At 31.4% G+C, this 23325-nt stretch overlaps 1 protein-coding gene across 1 annotated transcript in view; it reads left to right on the top strand.

Moving 5' to 3' along the window:
- LOC145319191 (uncharacterized) overlaps nt 1-23046 on the top strand; it is a 31152-nt gene extending 8106 nt beyond the window's left edge. Inside the window, exons 5-14 of the mRNA XM_080161140.1 lie at nt 523-586; nt 1482-1582; nt 2467-2554; nt 10515-10590; nt 11043-11086; nt 16718-16807; nt 17137-17189; nt 17628-17735; nt 19153-19242; nt 19624-23046. Coding sequence (XP_080017266.1) covers nt 523-586; nt 1482-1582; nt 2467-2554; nt 10515-10590; nt 11043-11086; nt 16718-16807; nt 17137-17189; nt 17628-17735; nt 19153-19242; nt 19624-19681 — 772 coding nt within the window. The 3' untranslated portion in view covers nt 19682-23046. The remainder of the gene's footprint in view (nt 1-522; nt 587-1481; nt 1583-2466; nt 2555-10514; nt 10591-11042; nt 11087-16717; nt 16808-17136; nt 17190-17627; nt 17736-19152; nt 19243-19623) is intronic.
- Nucleotides 23047-23325: the final 279 nt, after the last annotated feature.

The following is a 23325-nucleotide window of genomic DNA, read 5'->3' as shown; positions in this document are numbered from 1 at the left end:
ACCATGTCATAAGTAAGTATATTTACAGATACTATGTGTTTCTACCATGTCATAAGTAGTTATATTTACAGATACTATGTGTTTCTACCATGTCATAAGTAAGTATATTTACAGATACTATGTGATTCTACCATGTCATAAGTAAGTTTATTTACAGATACTATGTGTTTCTACCATGTCATAAGTAAGTATATTTACAGATACTATGTGATTCTACCATGTCATAAGTAAGTATATTTACAGATACTATGTGTTTCTACCATGTCACAAGTAAGTATATTTACAGATACTATGTGTTTCTACCATGTCATAAGTATATTTACAGATACTATGTGTTTCTACCATGTCATAAGTAAGTATATTTACAGATACTATGTGTTTCTACCATGTCATAAGTAAGTATATTTACAGATACTATGTGTTTCTACCATGTCATAAGTAAGTTTCATTATAAATTCTAAATTTAATAAAAAAATTACCAGTGATTTGAACCAAAATTAATGTTTTTGTTTGTTTGTTTAGTATGTGTCCATCATATTGGCAACGGGTATTCAGAGCACTCCTATATGCGATAATAGTTTTTCAGGTTTTCTTCCATTCTTGTTGATATAGCGTAGCTAATCTATAACTAGGATATTTCCGTCTGACCTTATAGCGCTCTATTGCAATGTAAATGTGCTTTGGCTCCTCTGTATTTTCACAATCTACCAACTTCTTGTTTTTTTTTAAACTACAGTTTACTGTTTTTTCATCTAGCCATCAATAACTTGCTAAGTGTCCTCGTTTGTATGGATGTCCTTATTATTTCTCTATTTTCTATATATCTAATATCTATCTATTATGTGTAGTGCTATGTATCCTCCTTTGTATGGATGTCCTTGTTATTTCTCTATTTTATATATATCTAATATCTATCTATTATGTGTAGTGCTATGTATCCTCCTTTGTATGGATGTCCTTGTTATTTCTCTATTTTATATATATCTAATATCTATCTATCTGTGTAGTGCTATGTATCCTCCTTTGTATGGATGTCCTTGTTATTTCTCTATTTTATATATATCTAATATCTATCTATCTGTGTAGTGCTATGTATCCTCCTTTGTATGGATGTCCTTGTTATTTCTCTATTTTATATATATCTAATATCTATCTATCTGTGTAGTGCTATGTATCCTCCTTTGTATGGATGTCCTTGTTATTTCTCTATTTTATATATATCTAATATCTATCTATCTGTGTAGTGCTATGTATCCTCCTTTGTATGGATGTCCTTGTTATTTCTCTATTTTATATATATCTAATATCTATCTATCTGTGTAGTGCTATGTATCCTCCTTTGTATGGATGTCCTTGTTATTTCTCTATTTTATATATATCTAATATCTATCTATCTGTGTAGTGCTATGTATCCTCCTTTGTATGGATGTCCTTGTTATTTCTCTATTTTATATATATCTAATATCTATCTATCTGTGTAGTGCTATGTATCCTCCTTTGTATGGATGTCCTTGTTATTCCTCTATTTTCATCACTTGAGTTGTGGCAACGTTCTAGCCTTAGTTGTCATTTTTGTTGAAAGGTAACTCTTATTTTACATTTAAAATCATTTTTGCTTGACAAAAGTTGAACAGTGAATAATTTTTCTTTTGCTTCTGCCCATTGGGGCAACCATAGATGAAATTATTTGCAGGTTAGTTTTGTATGATGCTGTACGTATTGGTGCAAAAAATGGGGACAAATTTCGAATTGTTTGGCGTTTGACGTCATACCCCCATCTCTTTTCTAGGGGGTTTCTTTCCTCCTTCCCTTTTCTTTCCCCTCACTTGTGAAGTAAATAAACAGCCCCGTCAAATCAATTTAAAAATTGTCCCCATTTTTTGCACCAATACGTACAGCATCGTTTTGTATCTAAAGTTGAATTATTTTTTAATGGATTCTAAATAAAATAATTCCACTAGGGTCGAAAAGACTTGTACATAGCAGGTCTCCAAGGTTAAGAATCTCTGACTAATAGAATAATGTAGGTAAGGGAAATCGGCAGAATGGTTCTGTAACTTTGGAAGAAGGAATGGCTCTTAAGGCTAAGTTTGACGGGTATAGCTTAGAAGTGTCTTTAGATTTGAAGGACTGATCGAGAGATTACATACAAACTTAACCCGCGACCGAGGCTCGTCGTCGGGATGTGATGGTTTGAATCTCGGCCTGACACCGCGTCATAACTATAGACGTTAAAATGGTTCCTACTGCTGCCCTTTAATGTGTTCGACATAAATAGTTGGCCCATAAACAGGCGCAACTCATTACCATGCACAATAAGTACTCCTCAGACAAAGGTCGTGCAATCAAAGGGTTGGTTGTTTGTTGGATGTTCCCTAACCTAATATCCTTGGATGTTAGAGTATCGCATCTGATTACAAGCTGTGGATTCTCTAGATGATCACATAGAAACTTGTTACCATTTAGTTTGGTGAACGCGATATTCTGCTTTGTGGCTGTTTATTTTAATGTAAAGAGTAGACCTCACCATACTGTCTCGAAACAAGAAGCAAAGGTAACAAATATCAGGGATCTAAAGGGATAAAACAATGGCCGATAAAATGTTGTACATAACTAGTGATGATTCACAAAATTACCCCTTCTGTAAATCACAGTTAGTGGATACTCAAAAATCAATAACAGTCCCCAAGGTTGTTAAATCAACTAATAAGAAAACGTTATTGTAAGACTTTAGGGACTAGTGAAATAAACAGCCCAATGTCCCCTCCCTACCTGACATTAAGGACAGACAAACATTTTACATGTCAGTTACGCGTTATTCAAAGACTAGCGGCTTTGCGAGTAATGACACTTGAGGGCTCTTTACAGAGGGGGGTGGATCTAATCATCGCCTTCAATTTCAGTTTTAAAAAGTAAAGTAACAAGGATGACAACATCCATAAAAGCGAAGCTCTGAAACGGTTGGACAAACGGACATTAACACTTGTATAGTTTCAGAACTGAATAATCAAAATATAAATGAATAAGAGACAAAGAAAAATTGTGAGTAAATTTATTAAAAAAAACTTCTTGATAAAGGATAATCTTTATGGACATAATTACATTTTAGGACTTGCTGCTTATATTATTTAGAGTTGCTTTGCTTATAATATTGTACTTTGTTGTCCCAGGAATCAGTATACCAAAAATCAGAACAATCGGATAATTATATCACATAAAAATTTGTTGTTAAAAAAGTAAAAAATCAACATGTTTAAAATGGACGTACGGACATTCTGGTAATGATTATAGAGTTGTTACTCTTTCTAAATAGTACCTAACTACTACAGGAATCACCATGCAAAGCTTGAGATCGATAGGACAATTCTAACATGCCTAAATTGACAAAAAAACTATCTTTCTCGAACGGACGTTCGGACCAACCCTAATTATAGAAAAGCTTCGCTTTTAAAAATATACGTTAGCTAGTCTTTCGGTACAAACACACAGACTTGCATATAGACATCCTGTTGCTTTTATTATTTGGACATAAATTCAAAAGATTGTTGGTGCCGTTTGAATTAGCAGAGATCGTTTTTTTTAAATAAATAAATTTGACTTGTTTTTAAACATGCTTTCAATTTTTTACATATTTTTAAAGAATTTTTCTACCTTTCTCTGTTTTATATTTGTTTTGTAAAGCTGTCACTCTTGTAAAAATGTCTGAAGCTATTGTTAAAAAAATATTTTTGTCTTCTCTCAATATTCCAATTATTTGAAAAATAGAGAGTCCACACCAGCCTATCTCCATACACTAAAAAATGATAAATATATAACCAGACAACTACCTGGATCCCCCTGTTAAGGACCTTATTCATTGGCTAGCAAATTGCTTTCTGCTCTTTTTTTGTAGCGACGTGGCTGTGTTAATATTCCCGACGTTAGTGGGTTAATTTTTACAGACCCAATTGAAAGTCGGCACAATGTCCTTAAGAAATGGTTATACAATTATTGAACCCCTTCCCCCTCTTGTGTTTTACTCTAGATGTCTGTAGAGTAAAATCTAGTAAACTACTGGACCTATTAGTCTACATAAGATTGATTATATTGGCTCCATTCCATTATTTCAGGAGGTAAATCTGGTTTTAAAATAAAGTCCTTGGGAAAATGGTATTATTGTGCAGACTATTGTTGCAAATAGTTTCTATTTTTAGCATATTATAATTCTTTAAGTTTATGAATTGTAAAAAGAAAATATAAAAATTACAGTCTGGAATGTCTGATATAAAATAATCGTAAAATTTCTAATTATAGTTTTATTATCAGATTTATTTTAGCAGCTACTCTATAACTTGAGCATACTGTAAGTCTTGAAGAATTAGGGTAAATCATCAGTTAAACCCAGTGCTTAGTTGCTTATAAAGCTTTTGGCTTTAAGAAATTAAAGATGGATATTTTAAGAGAGGTATAATATAGAAATGACATGGAATGAGGGCACATTTGACTGGAAATTTTACCGGCACCCAAAGTTTTATAAGTATGTTCTATCGTTAACTAGATTTAAAATTTTTGGGACTTTTTATATTGAGTTCAAACTTTTCAACCATAAATTTTAATCCACAGAGAAGGGGTTATTTTGTTTATCCCCGTGTATTGTCTTATCCATTAATATTTTATGAGTAATGTAACTACATTGAGGAAGAAGGGTTGCCTTTTAACATTATATTTTGTATTAAAATTAGGGGTAAATCATTTATCGTAATGACATAGTTAGCCGTTAACGAGATCTTATTAAACAATAAACATACAGGCAGTCATTGTCCTGATTTTATAGATATCCTGATTTTTTTTTAATGAAAATCTTCAAATTTTTGTATTGTAATCATTCAAAGAATTTGCTTGGTAAGTTTTTTTAAAGAAAACTTTTATTAACAATTTTTTCTAAGAAATCTACAAAGTTTTTATAAATAAGAAAGTAAAAAATATCAAGTGGAAAACTTTAAACAAAGCACATATAAAAATATGACCTCTTCTAGATTTGAATTTTCGCAATTTGGTGTTTCCTTGTCGAAAGACAAGGAGACGCGTAATTGGTTTGTTTTAGCAGCAAATTCAGAAACTAGAAAATTTTCTCCTATTTCTTTTCCCTACGGAGGGCTCTAACCCTGAGGGGCCAATTTCGTAACCCTTCGGGGCAATCATTAACGCTTACCTAACCTAAAATAACCTATCAAAGGCTACTTTGAAAATACGGCGAAACCCGCTACTTCGTTTTCTTTTCATGATTGAAATGTGTGTGTGTGTAAATATTAAGAAGCAACACACCAAGCAGATATAGTCTTTAAGTAAATATGTCATCCTGAGAAAAACAAATATTTCTCCAACTTTTTTATATGTATGATATGTATACATAAATTTTCCTCTTAATTGTAGCCCAAAGCGTTTAAATGTGTAAGATCTTGTATAAGTCTGAATGATTTTACTTTAAAAGGAAGCTTTGAAGGGTTCTAGGGTAGTTTTTTTTAACTCCTCTGTTATTTTCTAGAGGCTAGAAGTTAAGTAAGTAGTAGCAATATATATAGTACAATAAGATGCCATTCAAAATCCATTGTCCCTGGTTGAAATGAGTTGAAAATGCATTGTCCCTGGTTGAAATGAGTTGAAAATCCATTGTCCCTGGTTGAAATGAGTTGAAAATGCATTGTCCCTGGTTGAAATGAGTTAAAATGCATTGTCCCTGGTTGAAATGAGTTGAAAATCCATTGTCCCTGGTTGAAATGAGTTGAAAATGCATTGTCCCTGGTTGAAATGAGTTGAAAATCCATTGTCCCTGGTTGAAATGAGTTAAAATGCATTGTCCCTGGTTGAAATGAGTTAAAATGCATTGTCCCTGGTTGAAATGAGTTGAAAATCCATTGTCCCTGGTTGAAATGAGTTGAAATGCATTGTCCCTGGTTGAAATGAGTTGAAAATCCATTGTCCCTGGTTGAAATGAGTTGAAAATGCATTGTCCCTGGTTGAAATGAGTTGAAAATCCATTGTCCCTGGTTGAAATGAGTTGAAAATGCATTGTCCCTGGTTGAAATGAGTTAAAATGCATTGTCCCTGGTTGAAATGAGTTGAAAATCCATTGTCCCTGGTTGAAATGAGTTAAAATGCATTGTCCCTGGTTGAAATGAGTTGAAAATCCATTGTCCCTGGTTGAAATGAGTTGAAAATATTCCCGCTGGACATGCAAGACTTGAAATAAAATTTTACCCATTCTCACAATATTTTCATTTCAAAGTAGGAACAATGTCCCACTAAATCCAAGTGGAGCACCAATGTACCACCCAAGAAAAGTGGCCAGGGCAAACATATTATATGGATTTTGTTTCATAAATGTCCTAAATAATTATTTTAATGTTTATTACTTGCAAATGACTTTGTATAATTGGCATATTATTTTAAAAAGAAGTACAAAAACAAAATTTTGATGAAGGAAACTACTATGCATGAATGACCCCCCCCCCCCGCCCTAAAAAAAAATTAAATTAAAAGTGGGTTGGAGTTATGTTGTCCAATGGTCATACCAAGGTCTTCTTCTAAAGTATGCAGTTGGAGACCATTTACTTTACATACATTGTAATATACTATACAGGGTAGGGCAGGAATATTTTACATTATACACTTCTCTCTAGATTATGTGTTTCAATTCTGTAAAAGAACCCTCTCAAAGAATTTATTTCAATTTGTCAACTTACTTTTCTTAGCAGAAACAAACACTTAGAATTTGATTTGGTATTACCAAACCTAGTTACAATAGATCAAGACATACTCTCTTGTATGTTCTTTTAAACATTTCAAATACAGGTTCCAGAAAAAAAATCGTGTATATATTTTGTAGATAGAATATTGTCTACAATTATTAATTTATTAGACAGTGTTTATTGTATAAGCCTATTCTGTGTTACCTAACCTAATTCACCGCGTGTTTGGACAGAAAAGGAGAGATTTGGCTCCCCTTTGTTATCCTGGGTTTTTGGACCTTGACGTTAGCGTGTCATGGACAACAGCCTCGCTCCTATGAGGTAGGTACTTGAAATTAGTAGCTACGAGTATACTCTTTTAGGACACCCTGTAGTTATTCATTGTATGAGTATTTTGCATAGAATTCTGTTTGTAGAAATCAGAATAAAATCTAAAGAATACTTTTTCATTTCAGTTAGTGCATTTCAATTTAACTTTAACCAAAATATGAATTTAGAAAAATATTTCAGGAGAAATAAATAATTAAATAAAATCCTTATTTTACTTTCACTGCCTGAAAAGATTTGAAATAACAATACTTTTATCTAATTCAAAAGAAAAAAAATGTATTGTTTCTTTTTCTTTTATGTTTATAATGATTTTTTTACAACAACTATGTATAAGGATGAAGAAATGGCAGTTCAGTAGTACATTTCATAGAATATGTATCAAGAAACTTCTGACATTTTTACACTCTTCTCACTTAATTAAGTCCCTCAAAGCTAGAGATGCATGTTCAGATTAAAGAGAGTATGCCTTTTTTTAGTGAGTATCATAATTAACTTCTTTTCTTATTCTTAATGAATATAATTATCTTAATAATGTTAGATAGATAGATAATTAGATAGATAGATAGATAGATAGATAGATAGATAGATAGATAGATAGATAATTAGATAGATAGATAGATAGATAGATAGATAGATAGATAGATAGAATGCACCTTTAGATTAGATTGGTGTATAAAAATTTAGAAGAATCTACATTTTATAATCAAAGTGTTTCAGTAAAAATTTGAATAAAATAATGATTTTAGCTAAATTTAGTAGGATAGCATTATGAATATCTTAAAATCTGGGCGCAACAATAATTGTTTATAATTAAGACACTTACTTGAAGAATTGTTTATTCTATGCCTTTTTAATTTTGTGTCATTTTCTTAGCTGCTATTAAAGACAACTTCCGTTTTTTTTGTCAAGGAACATCTGGCTTTGTCAAATAAACATTTAGTCAGTAGCTTTTTGTCTGTCGTATAGCAATAAACAACTTTTTGGTTGTTTACGAAATAATCTTATCTTGAGTTGAAACAACAAAATATTTTGCCTATGCATCTCAAGATTTTTTACAAAACAGCTTATAAAAATATTTAGCAATTTTTTATGTTATCTACATCAGAGAAGTAAATTAAGTAATTAATGATATCTTGACTTTTGTTTTACTTTATTGGGAAATAGGCTGCACATGAAAAAGACATTTCCCTCCATTTAGTCTTTTTTATTCAATAAATTTTGTGAACTATGTTATGTGTTTTTTAAAGACTCTTTTGAATTTAGATCTACCAGATAGCTTCGAACATGCCCTGTACTTCTATTAAGATTCCCTTAGAACTGATCAACTTTTAATTCCCATTGTTTATTTAGATTCTTTTTGACCCAATCACACAGAGCCACTATGACTATACAATTTTTTAATTTTTATTTTCTTTTTTTTAATGTATTGTATAAGAACATTCTATTGAACCTATTTCAAACATTCACAATAAAACAATAAACAAGAAAGAATGATTTATTCCGAAAGAAAGAAGCATGCAAGATTTATTTATTTTATAATCATTCACAATTTATAACTCTTGATTTGAATCTAAGAAACTATAAGCGATATATTAAATCATTTTCAATATTTCTCCATCTGGTAGCTTTGAATAAGGGATAAGTTAGGGGTCAGAGAATAGTTCTTGTCCCCTATTGCAGTTTTTAATGTGTTTTTTGTATTTAATTATAACATTCAAGCTCTCTTATGTTGTAAAATTTTGACCACAAAGATTAGTTTTACATGGTGGGTAAAACCCCCAAATACGGTATAAAACATATTTTGTAAATTGTTATACTTGTAACAATAACCAATTACTGACTGACAGAACAGCTCTTTTATAGTAGCTTCGCTACTAACGATAAATAATACACATATTGCAGAAAAGAAACAATGTATTTCAAGTGAAATAATAGCTTTGCATTCTAAACTTGCAATTGAAATGGATAATAAAAATAAATTTAAGACCTGATAAATATATATTTCTCCTATTTGGCACTGGGGCATAGACGTCCAACCTGAAATCTGTTGGCAGGGGTAAATTTAAAATACCCCCCCCCAAAATTTACCCCCGGGGTAAAATTTTTTGGGGGGGTAATTAAAATTTTATTAAATATTTAGTATTTACCCCCCAAATTTGTTTGGGGAGGGGTAAAATGAAAAAAATTACCCCCCCCCCCCTTGGACGTCTGTGCACTGGGGTAAAATAATTTCCGTTGCTTTCCATCAAAACCCTAAAGAGTACTGAAACAACCTCATTTCTTTTTAAAAAAATTAAAATATTGCTAACTAAGACCTAATATAACCCAACCTAACCTGACCTAAAGTGAAGAACAAAAAATAGTAAATACGCCACACCCCAACTTTTATTTTCAATTTATTTTAAAATAATGAGTTGAGTGATTGGGTCTGTCCTCTGCTAGGCACTTTGAGAAGAAACACCGATATGCCGTTAATCCGTATCTACCCAATTTATGAATGTTCTTCGGTATTTATGGATATATTAAAACAAACAGCTTAAATGTTTGGAAACAAGAATGTCAATATTCATGATAGTCTTTAGTAATATTGTGCCTTCTCGCATCGGGAAGTATATATTAGGCCCCTAGAGGCTTCTAGGGGCAATTGAGGTGATGGGGACTTACATTCGACACCCTCCTTTTTATTTTAGTTTCAAAAAGAAAAAGTAAAATAAATTAGGGGAGAAATTTTTTTGGTTGGGGTTTCGGTGCCCTTCCAATAGGATTTCAAATTAATAGAATCGTCTATTTATCAATTAAAAATAAACATATGGACTTTTTGGATATGTTTATACGTTTTTTTACGCTTTTAAGAATCAAACATACCCTAAACAGATCTACTTACTGTAGAAAAGCCTCGCATTACTAAATTTCTACACAGCTTTAAAAAAGCTAAACATGAAAAGTTTAAATCTTGATTGGCTTGTGAAAAAAAAATTAAAGTTAGTTTAGTCAACTTTTTGCTTTTTCTAAACACATTAATCATTAAGTTAGACAAAGAATCGATAGATAGGTAAGATAGAGAGGTATGAGAATATGGTAAATCTTTAGGTAAAGGGTAGTTCTATGAAAACAATAATAGTTATTCATCGCATCGTATTATAAACAGCCTTCCGCGGATATAAAAATGTAAAAAAATTGGTTTTGATCTTATGATTGTACATTTTTCATTCGTAGAAAATTGAATATAATACGATGCTAAACATAATTTTTCAGTATGGTGGAGAACCGGAGAATCAGTTTCGAAGCATGGAGACGTTTCAGCTGTTAATAAGTCAAAAGAGATTAACCAATGAATGAAAAGAAATAGACTGATGAGACAAAAGCAGAGCTAAAGGGACTGAACAGACAAAAACAAAGCTAAAGCCAAACTGCTTTTGTTTTGTTTTTATGAATATGAATTTAGTATTTTTTTAGGATATGTTCAAAAGACTGGAGGCAAGCGTCCCTGAAATCCGGATTCAATTCTACAGTATCAAATCTGTTTCAAGGAATGGTCACACAATCTAAATTCAAAATATTTTTATTTCTCCTGAACTATGTATGAAGCAGCTTAAAGTGCCAATAAAAAATGAAGTCATGCAATACAAATGACAAATGATAGGCCAGTACACATTTTATTATTGGTTAATATAATGTATCATTGGTTATTTGTATTGTATAACTCCTTATTTTAAAGACATTGAAATAGCAGTTCTAAATTTCTAAGCTTGACCTGTTTAAAAATTCCATTTTTTATGGGGATAGATACCCATAGATAGATAATTAGATCTAAAAATAGCGTTAAAGATAACATAACATTATATACCACAGAGATTTAAAAAAATTTTACTTTTTATGGGAGTAGCAACTATGTAAGTCGGTCTGTCCCTCTACACATACACACATAAAGTCACGGAAAAAAATTAAATGTTTTGTTGTATTTAATGGCCGTTGTTTACAGGATTGATGAACAAATGTTTCCTCCACAATTCAGAAGTGATCCACAGGTAATTAGATGGATATACAAAGATAGATAAATAGATTGATAGATGTATTGAAGAGATAATCTATAATACAATGTAGAACGATGTCTGTCTGTCCGTCTGTCTGTCCGTCTGTCTGTCCGTCTGAAGCTCAAGATCTCAGTAACCGCTGAACCGATTGGGCTCTACTTTTTAGGGATTATACCTACTGGTCCTGTGATGGTTTTAAGCTATTTTCTTGGGGGGTGGGACACCTCAACCCCCCCCCCAAAAAAAAACTAAAAAAACACCCCCCCCCCCCATTTATATCTTTGGTCCTTTTTTTGCAGGAGATTTCCTTGGTCCTTATTTTTTTTGCGAATTTAACCTTAACTTTTTTATCATCTCTTGGGGCAAAACCCCTAGAGGCTAGGGGCGAAGCCGCTAGTAATCAAATAACAGCATAGAGTAAGCAGATGTAGATGTGGAAGCAAAGTTTCTTTAAACCTATTAGTTATAATCACATGTCCGTGATCCTTTTCTTGTAAGACCAAAAGAATTCAGATTGCTTCAAATTGAACACCTGTCATATTTAATTAGACAATAAGTTACAATTGCGGCCAGCTTGCATTGTAAAAAAAAATTTAATCAAGTGTAGCGAAGCTTACCATTAGTGTATTACATTAGCACCCAAAGTTTTTAACCACGTTATCTTATTCGTTAACTACAAAAGGGGTGTTTATATTAGTTTATCGTCCTTTGTCCTATACCTTTTGATTCCTGGGATAGTTATAATTTTAAATTGTGTAAAAACTTCACTTACAAAATTCAAAATAAAAATGCTTAATACATTTTATGCATTTCTTGTTAATAAGGAAAAATACTTTTATCAATAATTGCATAATAAAGAAAATATTTTCCAAAAAATTATGCAAAAATCAATTTTGTGTTGACAAATGTTCTTTTACTTCACGAAGGCAATAATGACAGCTTTTAGCGCAGCGAGTAGAAACTGAGGTTTGATAAAAAAAATGTACTTATTACTTATCAAATACTTTGAATATGTCTAAAGTACACAAATTAAGTGAAAAGTTATAGTAGACAATTTTTTAGATAATCCCTAATTATTTTTTGAAAATCTTTTTTTGATTAAAGGTTATTTGAAAATATTGATGTTTCCTTTAAACAATTAACCTTAACTCTCTTTATTATTGTTATTATATTGAAAGCTTACATATAAAAACCAGCCTTTATTTTTTTAACAATTTGTCAATTCTACACGAAACACAACTAGTGAAACAAAAGAAGATCTATGTTAATGCAAGCACTATAATAGCTTATGTTTGAAAATTTTGAAAAATTAATTATATACCTTAAGTATGTATATATCTTAAGTATTACATGTACTTTAAAAAGCTGTAGGATTTTAGCAAAAAAATTAAAAATGCCAAACATAATTTGTTTTTTTTAACAAGCACTTTAACAAGTTATGTTGAAGAAATCATTTTCAATTTATTGTTTACCTTATGTACTTTAAAAAGATATAGGATTTAACATTAAAATTTAAAATGCTAATATGTTTTCTTTGAGCATCCTTATATCTTTTTTTCCCATGCCATCTAGTATCTTTTTGTGCCTGATATGTTAGAACAATATATCTCTGTTTGAACCTGGAGTTTCAAAAGTCTTGCATTTCATTTGTAATCAGAGGAGAGAGAGAGATAGGAAGTGTGTGTGTGTGTGTTTGAGAGAGAGAGAAAGCAATTTTGGTTAGGCCTGCTTTCACTATGGAATATGTTTGGAGATCTTAAGTATCATTTTTTTAAAATAGCACATATCAACCAAAATGGAAAAAAACATATGTCCTTAATACTTGCACAAAAAAATATCAATCCTCTTTTACATACAGTTAATAATAACTAATTAAAAACTTTCGTAAGATCTCGCTAACCGCTGACCCAAAAGGTTCTTCTTTTAGAAAATAAACCTTTTTAGCCATGGTTTTAGGCTTTTATCCAAAGAAAACTCGTAGTGTGTCTGTTCTCAAGATATCTTGTATGGAATTTCTTATATTTTAAGAGATTATGATAATTCTAGGATTCGTTATTTTAAAATCAGGTATAAAATAAACTAGGCAACTACAATAGATCTTTTTTTATATATGCAATCTAGATTTTTAAAAAAACTTATTGTTTGAAATTGGGAGGGCAATACTTACATGCTGAAATGAACGAATATAACTATCCTTTGCTTACGGCACTATATGTAGAAAAGATATGCGGCAATGGGTACAGAATACGTGGATATTGAGACAGGGAGGCTTTTATTGTCATTTTAGGATGCCTATATAGTCCTTAGATATCGGCAATACGTTCCTCCATGTTCAGGGGAGGGGATGGAGATAAAGTCATAATGGGGGGGAACCGTAATTATATTAGCCAGATAGAAGAAACATTTTATCTGGGTATGTGAGAATCTCTCAAAATATCCATGTTTTCTATACACATTTTTGCGGCAAAAAATTTTCAATAGTGCAAAAATAAAAGAGTTGGGATCAATTAGGATTCAAAGGGCAAGTTTTGATACTGGAATAAATCCTGAAAACGGGAGAGGGGAGGAAGGTTATATATGTTATCAGGAATAAGGGAATAAGTAAATCAGTATCTCATTAATATCTGAAATTATAACTCGTTGAAGACCTCCGCCCTGAAACACACACAAAAAAGAAATTATTAGATATTTTAAATTACGGTGTTACTTTTAACATTTTACGATAAGATGGCTATAAAAGTTCTTAGTGAAGAAGCCACTTAGTTAGAGAGGGAGGGGACATTAGGCATTCCACTAGTACCCAAATTTTATTAATACCAATAAAATAAATATAGTTTGTAGAGACAGAAACAAGTACACATTTAATATCCATAATCTTATCACCACTAAAAAGTAATAAAAGATGCTTTGCTTTATTTATTTCATTGATTTCCTAAATTTATAAGTTTTAGCTCATTTATTTACCTTTACCCTGCAATTAGATTATTATCTAAAGAAGTTATTTTCAAAGAAAAGAAGAACTATAAGTTTTAACAAAAAAGCTTTTAAGTTGCAATTTAGATTTATTACATGACTTTATAAGCATAGCATCTTAAACACTTGTCTTCAAGTTCATTTAAGATAAATTGTGTGTGGTATACCAGGTAAATTATTTATAACTTTCTACTAATGAATTCATTTAGAAAGTGGGAAAGCAAAACAAGCGGCCAGGATTTTTATTGTCATTCCACAAGATAGGAAGGTTTGATAGTTTTTTTTCAGTATGGCTTCGATTCCGATTAATATCCGTAGGATAAGAACCGGTTATTGGCCATACTGCAAAAAATCATGTTATAGCGTCGTATTACTGACAATTTTCCACGAATACTAAAGTGAAAATCATAATAATAATACCAGTTTTGTTAGCTAGGGACTTGGACCCCACAGTATTAACAAAACTAGTTTTATTTTTAGAATTTTTTATTTTAATAACAGCGGAAACGGCAAAAACATTTTAAATTGTATATCAGCAGCATTTTTTCCCTATTACAGTGAGAGGGAGGGGGGGGGGTGTAAGAATGTAAGCCCCGATTTTGAGATAAAGTTCATGTACCAACTTAAAATTGGTGTACAATAACATCTGCCAAAGTTGTCATAAAGCTAAGTCTTTCATGTTAGCTTAAAGACTTTTTAGCAAAAAATTATTTCTTTTAATGATTTGAAGGATGTAAATGGGTTTGTGTTATTTATAATACGCGAAAATGCAAGAAAAATGATAATCTAAGCGGAAGTGATGGTTCATCGTTACAACTCACTTTCCATCAACTTTACTCTTTGACAAGGACACCATGGTGATTTTTAAATTATAGAATAGAGCTGACAAAGTTTCAAATTTAGCAAATATGTATGCTTTTTAATCAGTCTTAATTTGAAAAGAAATAACCGTTTTTTGAAAATTCATCAAGCGTTTACTTCATTTTATACCTTCTTAAATCTTAGTTTCAAGTTATCACTATATTAGGTTGATATATATATGGTTTTAAAAGAAAGTAGTCATGGATTACATCTTGAAATTAATCAGCAATGCAGTATGTAGATAAATATTTATGATTCCCTTTTATTAAATAGAATAGGTTTGTAGTCATTAGAACATTGTAATTTGTCAGCCATGACTGCTTTGTTATGCCAGGCAGATTGGGTCTTGGTTGTTTTATCTACCATTGCCAAATCTCTTCCTAGTTAATAAGACATAATAGTTGCTCGAAATATAGTGCACACATTTGTAAAGTATTTGTGTTGCAATGGTGTTCTTGAACTTACTTTTGTCCGCCTGTTCGCTCTCAGTACATCATGACATATGTTAAAGGGATTAGGCATCAAAGTTAATAGTTTACTAAGCCTTGAAAACATGAGATATTCTATATAAGAAGAAAAAACAATGATTTATTGACATTTTTGTATTCGTATATAGTGACGTGCATAGCGATTCACTAGTAGGATGTAAAACCATTAGGGGGTAAAAAAAGGGGAAGGTGGCCATCCCAATTTAGAGCCCCTTTATTAAGGGGGATATTGAAGCCCATCTATACCCTCCTACCGCACGCCACTGTCCTTTTTTATGAATTCTATAAAAAAAATAATAAAAAAGAAAACTTTACATATACACAAACAGAGTGAAGGTAAATTTTTACAAAATGATAACACGTCATTGAATTTTTTATTAGAGATTCCCTATCCTATAAATCTGTGTTCCATGGCCGTTACAAACTTTAATACAAAATTTTAACAGCCATATAAAACAGCAGAAAATGTATGTTGTCATCATTTCTAGTAGCGACGCTACTCTATAATTGACTTTGTCTGTCCGTTAGTCCGTCCGTAACGCTCTGGGAGAAATGCGATTTTCTCATCTGTTATTGAAGTTATTCTACTGCATTTTTTGTCCCAATATCAACTAAACATGTTCTTTACATTTCATTTGTCTGTTTGCCATTCCACGAATTTTTAGTGCTTCGCTACTTTTGGATGTCGTCATCCTTGTTTCAAATAAAGATTTTTTTACCGTAAAGATTTTGAATAGGTTTTAACCCCTTACTCAAAAAGTAACTAGTAGGGAGTAGGGGTTGGGACCAATGGAATGATACTTAGATATTAAAATATACATTTAGCTAATATTATTATATTTTATGATCGCTAAAAGACACAACTACAAATAAATCAAAGGATTGTTTAATCGATGAGTTAAGCAAAGGGAGGGGGCTTAATATTTGGGCTGTTCAATACCATTTTGGGTCAGATGATTTGATATTATGATATATACGCGGAAATGAATTCCCTCCCATTCCTTACCTATACTTGAGCAAATTTACAAAAGTTCTTTGTTTCTGTATTTCACTTGAGTGTGCGTGCATCCAAGAACCTTAAGACGGAAGAGGACAATGGACATAAAATAAACAATCCTTTCTAAAAATCATATAATATTTTCTGCCTTTGATAACTTGAATTATTGCATAGGGGAACGTTGGAAGATAACAAAGAATTGAGGGTTGATGCAAATCAGACTTATCATAGATGTTACTTCTAGTTAGAATTATTTTTGAGACTTAACGGAATTTAATTATCAAGCTAACACTTTTCTTATTTTAGGAAACAGCTTCTGGGGGAACTTTTAGTTATAGTCACTTGGAGAGATTACTAGATAATACTTCAGAATTTGTTGCGCTTCTTAAATTAGAGGTATTACATACATAGAAATATATTTAGATAGTTGGTTAGAAACCAAGACTTTATGGTGGGAGGCTAATACCACCCCTAAAATGTAAACATATTAGATACCCCCTACAACTATTTGACAAATTTACCCCATAGGATGAGTTAAATAGGCATCTCTAAAATATCTTCCTCTCCACAAAAAAAACTTCTGAAATAAACCAACTAAGAACATTTTTGATGCTACAAGCCAACGATAAAATCCCTTGGGTTTTACACACTAGGTATTTTAGTACACAAATGGCAAATTTTACCCAGTGTTGAAAATTGATTAATAGATTTTTTTTAAATTGTAGGTTCGGCCATTTGAGAAGAAAGCAGTAGAAGAATATAAGATGGTGCTTTACAGGTCCCTAGATAGATAGACATATAGTTATATTGATAGAAAGATATTTAGATAGATAATATTTGGAAAGAAAACAGTAGAATATAAGATGGTGCTTTACATATCCTTAGATAGATAGACATATAGTTTTATTGCTAGAAAGATTTTTAGATAGATATATTATATTTGAGAAGAAAGCAGTAGAAGAATAAAATGGTGTTGAGCTGATAGATAGAGTATAGGTTAGTTGAAGAATATAAAATTCCATAGATAGATAGAGACCTATAAAAATGTTTGTAAAAAAAAATTAATACACTAACAGCTTATAACTTACATAAATAAAATACACAAGCGCAAATTTTCATTCTCACCAACTATTATTGAATACTTCTCAAAGAATTTTCATCTTCAGAATTTAACCTTATACCAATGATAGGAAATTTTAAGTGATTTTTTTTTCAGATTTTCAGAAAGAAGTTCATTTAACCTGAGTGAGGTTCAAATCCTGAGTATTGTAGAGGAACAAGCTCCTAGCATGTCCATTGCTCTTACCAGTCATCATTCTACTAGGTATATAGATAGATAGATAGCAAGGAACAGCTCCTAGCATGTCCATTGCTCTTACCAGTCATCATTCTACTAGGTGTAAAGATAGATAGTTACCACTATCATATAACTCTTGCAATTAAAGTTTTTCAAGTTGGTTAGCTAAAGGCATCCGTAATGAGAAAACTTTTAAATTAGAATCTAAAAACTAAATTCTTACAAATATTTACATTTCATTTTCTTCTTGCCTACATATCTATCTATTTATTCCTATCCTTTTTATTTATTAATCTATCAAACTACCAATCCTATAATGTGGCAAGGTTTTGTCTGAAACGTAAGATCTTAAAACTTGTTGGTCCGAATTGGTTGTACTCTTTAGTGAAGCTTGGGGCCAGGGGCGAATCACCTAGTCTATAATACAAAGAAGACGATGTCTCTCTGTTCTGTTGGATCAAAAATCTCAACAACCACTGATCCGATTTGGTTTGTAATTGTTTTTTTTTCTTTGTTCCTTTCATCTAGCAATTCAATCAATCCAATTATTCGTCTATCTATTATCTATATATCTGTGTCAGTTATTGATCTATCTCATGTATATAGGTGTACCTGTGGGCTATTGATAGTGAATACCCCTGGGCAGAAACAATGTTATGGAAGCTGGCTATTTTTCTATCTATCTATCTGTGTAGGCTATTGATAGTGAACACCCCTGGGCAGAAACAATGTTATAAAAGCTGGCTATCTTTCTATCTATCTATCTATATATCTGTGTAGGCTATTGATAGTGAACACCCCTGGGCAGAAACAATGTTATGGAAGCTGGCTATTTTTCTATCTATCTATCTGTGTAGGCTATTGATAGTGAACACCCCTGGGCAGAAACAATGTTATGAAAGCTGGCTATCTTTCTATCTATCTATCTATATATCTGTGTAGGCTATTGATAGTGAACACCCCTGGGCAGAAACAATGTTATGAAAGCTGGCTATCTTTCTATCTTTCTATCTATCTATCTGTGTAGGCTATTGATAGTGAACACCCCTGGGCAGAAACAATGTTATGGAAGCTGGCTATTTTTCTATCTATCTATCTGTGTAGGCTATTGATAGTGAACACCCCTGGGCAGAAACAATGTTATGAAAGCTGGCTATCTTTCTATCTATCTATCTATATATCTGTGTAGGCTATTGATAGTGAACACCCCTGGGCAGAAACAAGGTTATGGAAGCTGGCTATTTTTCTATCTATCTATCTATATATCTGTGTAGGCTATTGATAGTGAACACCCCTGGGCAGAAACAAGGTTATGGAAGCTGGCTATTTTTCTATCTATCTATCTATATATCTGTGTAGGCTATTGATAGTGAACACCCCTGGGCAGAAACAATGTTATGAAAGCTGGCTATCTTTCTATCTATCTATCTATATATCTGTGTAGGCTATTGATAGTGAACACCCCTGGGCAGAAACAAGGTTATGGAAGCTGGCTGTTTTTCAATATACTTTGCCCTTACTTCGGTACATTCAGGTCTGGAAACTTTTATTAATAATTTTTATCTATCCTATTTTTTAAAGTAACAGGATATTTGTCCATATATCTGTTTATAATCTGTGTATGTCTGCTAAGATCACGTAAATGGCTGGCCCGATCTTTCACAATTTCAAGGGGAGTTTATCATTTGTCATATTTAGGCTGTATGTTGGGGTGTGCTAGGGGGGGGGGGGTGAGTCACTACCTACCTCAACCTCACTTCACCGCTTCAAAAAAGCTTTGACGCCCAAAAAGATTTAAAATTGCAACCTTTAAGATATAGCCACTTAACAGAAATTACTCCGAGAATTTTTTTTATTTTTCCATGCTAGGACAACGGTACGATAAAAATACGTTACATATAAACTTTTATTTTAGAAATTTCTTGCTGAAGGACCAGTGTATTCGACTCAGTGTGGTCAAAACTTTAAAATAAAATTAGGTATAGAGTAGCTGCGCTACTAATCATCATAAGTTATTCATTTTTATTCAGAATCTACGGTGCTTTAGTTCTTTACATTTTATTTAAATCTTAAGCACTAAAGTTTTTTTTAAATGTTAAACAGAATATATTTTTTAATTTAAATGCTTTTTTTAGTTATTTTGGACACTTTTAATGGTGATTATTAAGAAATATAAATTACAAATAAGCAAAAAATGGAAATATATTTTAAAATAGATCTCTTTTTTTCATTTCCAAAATTATATCTAGACGAAGATTTGATTTTTGCTTGTCAGTTTATAAGTTAAGTTTAAATTTTTATTTTAAACAATTTAAAATTAGAAAGTATTTAATAAGAAGGCTGATTTGCTCTTGTACAATTTTAGTATGGGGGGGGGGGGGACTCCCGAGTCCAGAACTAGTGGAGCGATATGAGCTTAAATCATACTTGACCCTAAACAGTCGGACCTGCTTTCGGGTCCGCTTTTTTTCAATTTTCCCCGCCCTTCCCCAATTTATCTGCTATAATTGTTGAAGAGCCAATCCCTCTTTTATTGTGTTACTCGCTTAATTCCCTGTTTTTAAATATTGTGATTATTGCTCAACCTTATATATAAGTATTATATTACCTTTTTTAAAAGCAAAGTTACTTCATAATTATATATGTTCATTGTTCACAGTCCATGTGTCCTTTGCAATTTTGACGAATAAGACATCAAATAATGTCAAATTGTCTTATTTTTTTAAGTACTTAAAAATTGTATAACTTGTTTTTAGTTTCCCTGAACTGTTCTTTTTTCCTGTAGAATTAACCAGCGTATTGCTGCTGCGCTACTTATGGAAACAAATATCTTAGTTTGATTTTCATTACAGATAAGGATTTATTTACGAGTTTAATAACGAAGAAAAATGCTTTTTATGTCCATCTACTACATTTCAGTTAACCTATCTTAGGAATGGAATATCTAACTTCATTTTATTCAAATTTATGCTTAGATTATTAAATACTTAATTGCTATATAAAATTATTCAAAGTATGAACAGATAGGAAAATTTAATAACTTTGATGTAATAAAAAAATTTAATTTAGAATAACAAAGATGCAAATAATAAGATATGTTGTCAAATTTTAAATTTAAACTTCTCTAGAATTAAAACAAATTCTGCCTAAAACTATTAAAAAAATTATTGGTGTATAATTTTATCTAAAAATATTATTGTAAAAATTTATTTTTGTGATATCGCTGATTTCATGTTTTCATTCTTGGAATTAATTTTAAAGTGTTTTAATTGATTTGAATCATGTCTCTGTGTAAAGAGGGGAGGGGGGGGGGGGCGTAATGACATCTAATGACAACAGTGAGCAAAATGGTCTAAATATTGAGCTAGATTTTTGAAAATTGGTACATAAGCCTAGTCCTATAGGTACTACATCTAAATGAAAAAAAGTTCAAATTTTTTATTTTTAGATTAGGTAAGAAAACCGTGCGGAAATAGGATTTTTGAGCCTCTTTTGCTCTATTTTGATGTAGAAACTTACTTTTATTGTTTTTTCTTTGAATACACTAAGTCTTTTCATAAGAACATTATTTAGGATGATTCAGCAAGTTTGGGACCAAAACTCAAAAAACCTATATACGATATATGACACACAAACATTAGAAAAAATGCACTTAACCCCTGCAAGCCACACACCTAGCCCACTGGGGTTAGTCCCGTTAGGTTTAAAAATAAAAAAATAGATTTTTTTATTAATTTAGATGTAGTACCTATAGGACTAGGCTTACGTACCAAGTTTCAAGAATCTAGCTCAATATTTAGTCCATTTTACTCACTGTTTAGTTGTCATTACACCCCCCCCCCCCTCCCCCTTAAATATAAAACTTTTATAAAAACTAGCAATATCCAAAGTTACATGATAAATATCAAATCAAAATCTATAAAAGGGCTAATTTTGTCGCGTATTTTCTGTAAAGTTGTGTGTTAGCATTTAGTCAAATGCGCCTATAAAGTCAAAATGTTCTTAATTTTGACCATTTCAACTGGTCTAAATTAGGAACAGTTTAACTTAATAAGAGCTTTTAACTAAACGCTTACACACAACTTAATTGAAAATACTCGAAAAAAATTTTTTCTTTGGTTTCAAACATTTTGAGAATCAATATATTATCTTCAGTTTTATTATTAAAATTAAAATCATATAGTTAAAAAAGGATATTCTAATCTAATTTTATTTTATACAACATTTTTACATTTTGTCTTCCAATATATTATATGTGTTGATCTGACGTTTAAAACAATCCATTAATTTTATCATTTTACTTTTTAACATAATAATTTTTTTGTGAAAGTTTGAATATACTAAGTAGAATCTTATACAGAATAAAGATTTTGAAGGGCAAAAAGGATAAAAAATATGTTAGAATGGTTAGAATTTACAAAATATGTTTAGACATATTTTTATGCGTGTTTTATTAATCTGCACTCGTCTTGTGCATATTTATGCCTTGGTTTTCAAGACCTTGCAGTGTTGGTTCTAACAATGTGCAAACATAGGCTGCCAGCAGTTTAACCGCGCGTTGGCAGTCCTTAAAAAAAACGAATTTATTCAGATTTTAAAAATGTTTTATTTCATGTTGAACATTAATAATTAGGACATAAAAAAAATATTTGAGGATTTTTTCTACTTTTTTTTTAAAAATCAAAAGTGATTATTATTGTTATTTATTTTTAATTAAAAAATCTAGCTTGACGTTTTTTTATGTTGTAAGTAAGTTCATGGTGTTCTAATTTAATGATAATTATGTATCAATTCAGTATTACGAAGGAAATCCTTTGGACAAGGGGCGCCGTCTGGTACCAGCATCTTTATAGGCTGTTAGCTGCTAAACGGCTGAAAGAAAGAAACAAGCAACGTTCGCGCACAAAAAAAGTAAAATGAAAAATAATAGCCCATACCTAGTCTTGGGTGTTTGAAATTATTTCATAGCCTAATTTTATAGTGATCAAACTTTGTTTAAAAGTCCAGCCGTTTGGCCGTTAGTAACCTTTAAATTAGTTATAATAAAGCTGAAACGGCTAAAACTACAAGCAATGTTATAGCATTGAAATCTCTAGCTTTTAAAGCTAGTATAATAACCATGGTTTAATCTTGTACCGGAACGTAGTTTGCATGTTCAGTTGTTTGGCTGATATCGGCCTAGAGAAATTTATTGAACTTGTCCACTGAGCTTTCTTTGTTTTTCTGACTTGATCTAAAACTCTGTAAAATTGTATAATTTGTTAGATATAAAATGATAAATATAAATATTTTCTCGTTTTATTGTTATCAAAATTGATAAATAAATGAGTTTAAATCATATTTTTCTTTTATTTTATGAGTAGACTAGCGGCTGACCTCAATTATCCAGAGGCTCCCTATTTTTAGGGGTAAGAGGGGGATAACAAAGTAGCTTAAAACCATCCAAGGCTTAAATCTAAAAGTAAAATATCCTAAAACATTGGAAACTATGTGAAGTTTCCCTTAAAAGGAGAAATAAGGATGTTTAGTATCATTAATTCAATTTGAAATTGCCGATAATTTGTTGGCGTAGAGCTGGCGTAAAACTTGTTTTTGATGTAACTGAAGGGAAGTGGGT

Source organism: Acartia tonsa, chromosome 5 (assembly GCF_053477335.1).
Source record: "Acartia tonsa isolate MP-2025a chromosome 5, ASM5347733v1, whole genome shotgun sequence".
NCBI lineage: Eukaryota > Metazoa > Arthropoda > Copepoda > Calanoida > Acartiidae > Acartia > Acartia tonsa.
Note: the sequence above shows the minus strand (reverse complement) of the source record. Positions and strands in the feature narration are given on the sequence as shown.